Source organism: Oncorhynchus mykiss, chromosome 26 (assembly GCF_013265735.2).
Source record: "Oncorhynchus mykiss isolate Arlee chromosome 26, USDA_OmykA_1.1, whole genome shotgun sequence".
In the NCBI taxonomy this organism is placed as follows: Eukaryota; Metazoa; Chordata; class Actinopteri; order Salmoniformes; family Salmonidae; genus Oncorhynchus; species Oncorhynchus mykiss.
Genome location: NC_048590.1, coordinates 8,600,779 through 8,608,278, shown reverse-complemented (window position 1 = coordinate 8,608,278; position 7,500 = coordinate 8,600,779). Strand labels below are relative to the sequence as shown.

Below are 7,500 nucleotides of genomic sequence, written 5' to 3'. Positions count from 1 at the left end.
TCTGATTGGCTGTTGTTCCCATGTTCATCAACGTTTCCTCTGTGGTCAGATGTCCTGCGGGTTCAAGCACTCCGCGGTGGTGACCGCTGATGGGAGGCTGTTCTCCTTTGGGAACGGGGACTATGGCAGGCTTGGATTGGGAAACACCTCCAACAAGAAGCTGCCTGAGAAGGTCACTGCGTTGGAGGGATACCAGGTCGGACAGGTGAGATACACTAACAGATACCAGGTAATATACACTAACAGATACCAGGTAATATACATTAACAGATACCAGGTCGGACAGGTGAGATACACTAACAGATACCAGGTAATATACACTAACAGATACCAGGTCGGACAGGTGAGATACACAAACAGATACCAGGTCGGACAGGTGAGATACACTAACAGATACCAGGTAATATACACTAACAGATACCAGGTAATATACATTAACAGATACCAGGTCGGACAGGTGAGATACACTAACAGATACCAGGTAATATACACTAACAGATACCAGGTCGGACAGGTGAGATACACAAACAGATACCAGGTCGGACAGGTGAGATACACTAACAGATACCAGGTAATATACACTAACAGATACCAGGTCGGACAGGTAATATACACTAACAGATACCAGGTCGGACAGGTGAGATACACTAACAGATACCAGGTCGGACAGGTGAGATACACTAACAGATACCAGGTAATATACACTAACAGATACCAGGTAATATACATTAACAGATACCAGGTCGGACAGGTGAGATACACTAACAGATACCAGGTAATATACAGTAACAGATACCAGGTCGGACAGGTGAGATACACAAACAGATACCAGGTAATATACACTAACAGATACCAGGTCGGACAGGTGAGATACACAAACAGATACCAGGTAATATACACTAACAGATACCAGGTAATATACATTAACAGATACCAGGTGAGATACACTAACCGATACCAGGTAATATACACTAACAGATACCAGGTCGGAAAGGTGAGATACACTAACAGATACCAGTTAATATACACTAACAGATACCAGGTCGGAAAGGTGAGATACACTAACAGATACCAGGTAATATACACTAACAGATACCAGGTCGGACAGGTGAGATACACAAACAGATACCAGGTCGGACAGGTGAGATACACTAACAGATACCAGGTCGGAAAGGTGAGATACACTAACAGATACCAGGTCGGACAGGTGAGATACACTAACAGATACCAGGTCGGACAGGTGAGATACACTAACAGATACCAGGTCGGACAGGTGAGATACACTAACAGATACCAGGTCGGACAGGTGAGATACACTAACAGATACCAGGTCGGACAGGTGAGATACACTAACAGATACCAGGTCGGACAGGTGAGATACACTAACAGATACCAGGTCGGACAGGTGAGATACACTAACAGATACCAGGTCGGACAGGTGAGATACACAAACAGATACCAGGTCGGACAGGTGAGATACACTAACAGATACCAGGTAATATACACTAACAGATACCAGGTCGGACAGGTGAGATACACAAACAGATACCAGGTCGGACAGGTGAGATACACTAACAGATACCAGGTAATATACACTAACAGATACCAGGTAATATACATTAACAGATACCAGGTAATATACACTAACAGATACCAGGTAATATACATTAACAGATACCAGGTAATATACACTAACAGATACCAGGTAATATACACTAACAGATACCAGGTAATATACATTAACAGATACCAGGTAATATACATTAACAGATACCAGGTAATATACACTAACAGATACCAGGTAATATACACTAACAGATACCAGGTAATATACACTAACAGATACCAGGTAATATACACTAACAGATACCAGGTGAGATACACTAACAGATACCAGGTAATATACACTAACAGATACCAGGTGAGATACACTAACAGATACCAGGTCGGACAGGTGAGATACACTAACAGATACCAGGTAATATACACTAACAGATACCAGGTAATATACACTAACAGATACCAGGTCGGACAGGTGAGATACACTAACAGATACCAGGTAATATACACTAACAGATACCAGGTCGGACAGGTGAGACACTAACAGATACCAGGTAATATACACTAACAGATACCAGGTCGGACAGGTGAGATACACTAACAGATACCAGGTAATATACACTAACAGATACCAGGTAATATACACTAACAGATACCAGGTGAGATACACTAACAGATACCAGGTCGGACAGGTGAGATACACTAACAGATACCAGGTCGGACAGGTGAGATACACTAACATCTGACCCCCGTCTGGTTCTGTCCTGTTCCCAGGTGGCGTGTGGTCTGAATCACACCGTAGCCGTCTCTGCCGATGGAATGATGGTCTGGGCCTTCGGAGACGGAGACTACGGGAAACTGGGCCTGGGGAATTCTACCGCCAAGTCCTCACCTCAGGTATGTACGGTAGTGTTGACTGTCAGTCTGTTCCTCAGGTATGTACGGTAGTGTTGACTGTCAGTCTGTTCATCAGGTATGTACAGTAGTGTTGACTGTCAGTCTGTTCCTCAGGTATGTACAGTAGTGTTGACTGTCAGTCTGTTCCTCAGGTATGTACAGTAGTGTTGACTGTAGGTCTATAAATTCTGTCTGTAATATATTCTGGCGGTAGTATATTCTGGCGGTAGTATATTCTGTCTAGTATGTTCTGGCTGTAGTACATTCTGTGTATATTCTGGCTGTAGTATATTCTGGCGGTAGTATATTCTGTCTATATTCTGTGTATATTTTGTTGGTAGTATATTCTGGCTGTAGTATATTGTGTGTATATACTGTGTATATTTTGTCTGTAGTATATTCTGGCGGTAGTATATTCCGTGTATATTCTGGCGGTAGTATATTCCGTGTATATTCTGGCGGTAGAATATTCTGGCGGTAGTATATTCTGGCGGTAGTATATTCTGGCGTTAGTATATTCTGGCGGTTGTATATTCTGTGTATATTCTGTCTATAGTATATTCTGTCTATAGTATATTCTGTGTATATTCTTTGTATATTCTGTGTATATTCTGTCTAATATATTCTGTGTGTATTCTGTCTATAGTATATTCTGTGTATATTCTGTCTATAGTATATTCTGTGTATATTCTGTCTATAGTATATACTGTGTATATTCTGTGTCTATAGTATATATTCTGTGTCTATAGTATATTCTGTCTATATCCTGTGTATATTCTGTCTATAGTATATTCTGTGTATATTCTGTGTATATTATATTCTGTGTGTATTCTGTCTATAGTATATTCTGTGTATATTCTGTCTATAGTATATTCTGTTTATATTCTGTCTATAGTATATTCTGTGTATATTCTGTCTATAGTATAGTGTGTATATTCTGTCTATAGTATAGTGTGTATATTCTGTCTATAGTATATACTGTGTATATTCTGTGTATATTCTGTCTATATTCTGTCTATTGTATATACAGTGTATATTCTGTGTATATTCTGTGTATATTCTGTCTATAGTATATTCTGTGTATATTCTGTCTATAGTATAGTGTGTATATTCTGTCTATAGTATAGTGTGTATATTCTGTCTATAGTATATACTGTGTATATTCTGTGTATATTCTGTCTATATTCTGTCTATAGTATATACAGTGTATATTCTGTGTATATTCTGTCTATAGTATAGTGTGTATATTCTGTCTATAGTATAGTGTGTATATTCTGTCTATAGTATATACTGTGTATATTCTGTGTATATTCTGTGTATATTCTGTCTATAGTATATACTGTGTATATTCTGTGTAAATTCTGTCTATAGTATATACAGTGTATATTCTGTGTATAGTCTGTGTATATTCTGTGTATATTCTGTGTATATTCTGTCTATAGTATATTCTGTGTATATTCTGTCTATAGTATAGTGTGTATATTCTGTCTATAGTATAGTGTGTATATTCTGTCTATAGTATATACTGTGTGTGTATATTCTGTCTATATTCTGTCTATATTCTGTCTATAGTATATACAGTGTATATTCTGTGTATATTCTGTGTATATTCTGTGTATATTGTCTCTTGCAGCACCACTTCACCAAGTCATATTCCAGTTGTGTGTGAATCACGTTGTTGTTGTTGTTGTTGTTGTTCCACAGAAGGTGGACGTTCTCTGTGGCCTCGGCATCAAGAAGGTGTCCTGTGGAACTCAGTTCTCTGTTGCCCTCACTAAAGATGGCAACGTGTACACGTTCGGACAAGGTCTGGATATGATACACCACACACTGTTCAGTTTCAACAGATACAGTGCCTTGCGAAAGTATTCGGCCCCCTTGAACTTTGCGACCTTTTGCCACATTTCAGGCTTCAAACATAAAGATATAAAACTGTATTTTTTTGTGAAGAATCAACAACAAGTGGGACACAATCATGAAGTGGAACGACATTTATTGGGTATTTCAAACTTTTCTAACAAATCAAAAACTGAAAAATTGGGCGTGCAAAATTATTCAGCCCCTTTACTTTCAGTGCAGCAAACTCTCTCCAGAAGTTCAGTGAGGATCTCTGAATGATCCAATGTTGACCTAAATGACTAATGATGATAAATACAATCCACCTGTGTGTAATCAAGTCTCCGTATAAATGCACCTGCACTGTGATAGTCTCAGAGGTCCGTTAAAAGCGCAGAGAGCATCATGAAGAACAAGGAACACACCAGGCAGGTCCGAGATACTGTTGTGAAGAAGTTTATAGCCGGATTTGGATACAAAAAGATTTCCCAAGCTTTAAACATCCCAAGGAGCACTGTGCAAGCGATAATATTGAAATGGAAGGAGTATCAGACCACTGCAAATCTACCAAGACCTGGCCGTCCCTCTAAACTTTCAGCTCATACAAGGAGAAGACTGATCAGAGATGCAGCCAAGAGGCCCATGATCACTCTGGATGAACTGCAGAGATCTACAGCTGAGGTGGGAGACTCTGTCCATAGGACAACAATCAGTCGTATATTACACAAATCTGGCCTTTATGGAAGAGTGGCAAGAAGAAAGCCATTTCTTAAAGATATCCATAAAAAGTGTTGTTTAAAGTTTGCCACAAGCCACCTGGGAGACACACCAAACATGTGGAAGAAGGTGCTCTGGTCAGATGAAGCCAAAATTGAACTTTTTGGCAACAATGCAAAATGTTATGTTTGGCGTAAAAGCAACACAGCTCATCACCCTGAACACACCATCCCCACTGTCAAACATGGTGGTGGCAGCATCATGGTTTGGGCCTGCTTTTCTTCAGCAGGGACAGGGAAGATGGTTAAAATTGATGGGAAGATGGATGGAGCCAAATACAGGACCATTCTGGAAGAAAACCTGATGGAGTCTGCAAAAGACCTGAGACTGGGACGGAGATTTGTCTTCCAACAAGACAATGATCCAAAACATAAAGCAAAATCTACAATGGAATGGTTCAAAAATAAACGTATCCAGGTGTTAGAATGGCCAAGTCAAAGTCCAGACCTGAATCCAATCGAGAATCTGTGGAAAGAACTGAAAACTGCTGTTCACAAATGCTCTCCAACCAACCTCACTGAGCTCGAGCTGTTTTGCAAGGAGGAATGGGAAAAAATATCAGTCTCTCGATGTGCAAAACTGATAGAGACATACCCCAAGCGACTTACAGCTGTAATCGTAGCAAAAGGTGGCGCTACAAAGTATTAACTTAAGGGGGCTGAATAATTTTGCACGCCCAATTTTTCAGTTTTTGATTTGTTAAAAAAGTTTGAAATATCCAATAAATGTCGTTCCACTTCATGATTGTGTCCCACTTGTTGTTGATTCTTCACAAAAAAAATACAGTTTTATATCTTTATGTTTGACGCCTGAAATGTGGCAAAAGGTCGCAAAGTTCAAGGGGGCCGAATACTTTCGCAAGGCACTGTAACATAGAAATATTATAGAATAGAACATGCTGAGGTAAAAACAAAACATATTCTCTCAGTGTTGTCTGTTACTCTAGTTCGGCGTTTCTATATTATTTTCATCATCCATCTTGATTACTGACAACAACAAATATCCGGTCTACTTTAGACATAACATAACATACAGAATGTGTCTTTGTTAGCCTGTAACACCCCTCATCAACCCTCCTGTGTCCCCTCCCCCCCCAGACCGACTCATCCGGTCTACTTTAGACATAACATAATAACATAACATACAGAATGTGTCTTTGTTAGCCTGTAACACCCCTCATCAACCCTCCTGTGTCCCCCCCCCCCCCCAGACCGACTCATCCGGTCTACTTTAGACATAACATAATAACATAACATACAGAATGTGTCTTTGTTAGCCTGTAACACCCCTCATCAACCCTCCTGTGTCCCCCCCCCCCCCCCCCAGACCGACTCATCCGGTCTACTTTAGACATAACATAATAACATAACATACAGAATGTGTCTTTGTTAGCCTGTAACACCCCTCATCAACCCTCCTGTGTCCCGTCCCCCCGTCCCCCCCCCAGACCGACTCATCTGGTCTACTTTAGACATAACATAACATACAGAATGTGTCTTTGTTAGCCTGTAACACCCCTCATCAACCCTCCTGTCCCCCCCCCCCCCCCCAGACCGACTCATCCGGTCTACTTTAGACATAACATAATAACATAACATACAGAATGTGTCTTTGTTAGCCTGTAACACCCCTCATCAACCCTCCTGTGTCCCCCCCCCCCCCCCCCCAGACCGACTCATCCGGTCTACTTTAGACATAACATAATAACATAACATACAGAATGTGTCTTTGTTAGCCTGTAACACCCCTCATCAACCCTCCTGTGTGTCCCCCCCCCCCCAGACCGACTCATAGGGCTGCCCGAGGGCCGGGCCAGGAACCATAACCGTCCCCAGGTGGTACCAGCTCTGTCTGACGTGTTTATACAGGATGTGGCTGTGGGGGCCGAACACACACTGGTCCTGTCCTCCACCGGAGAGGTCTATACCTGGGGCAGCAACTCAGAGGGACAGGTAGGATACAACACACACTGGTCCTGTCCTCCACCCTAGAGGTCTATACCTGGGGCAGGTAGGATACAACACACACTGGTCCTGTCCTCCACCCTAGAGGTCTATACCTGGGGCAGGTAGGATACAACACACACTGGTCCTGTCCTCCACCCTAGAGGTCTATACCTGGGGCAGGTAGGATACAACACACACTGGTCCTGTCCTCCACCCTAGAGGTCTATACCTGGGGCAGGTAGGATACAACACACACTGGTCCTGTCCTCCACCCTAGAGGTCTATACCTGGGGCAGGTAGGATACAACACACACTGGTCCTGTCCTCCACCCTAGAGGTCTATACCTGGGGCAGGTAGGATACAACACACACTGGTCCTGTCCTCCACCCTAGAGGTCTATACCTGGGGCAGGTAGGATACAACACACACTGGTCCTGTCCTCCACCAGAGAGGTCTATACCTGGGGCAGGTAGGATACAACAC

General features: G+C 42.0%; 1 protein-coding gene across 1 annotated transcript in view; it reads left to right on the top strand.

The window, feature by feature from the left end:
- Window positions 1-7,500, top strand: part of LOC110527031 (probable E3 ubiquitin-protein ligase HERC1) — a 241,573-nt gene that overhangs the window by 197,594 nt on the left and 36,479 nt on the right. Inside the window, exons 71-74 of the mRNA XM_036964527.1 lie at window positions 50-205; window positions 2,335-2,457; window positions 4,162-4,264; window positions 6,853-7,022. Of these exons, the coding sequence (XP_036820422.1) occupies window positions 50-205; window positions 2,335-2,457; window positions 4,162-4,264; window positions 6,853-7,022 (552 nt within the window). The remainder of the gene's footprint in view (window positions 1-49; window positions 206-2,334; window positions 2,458-4,161; window positions 4,265-6,852; window positions 7,023-7,500) is intronic.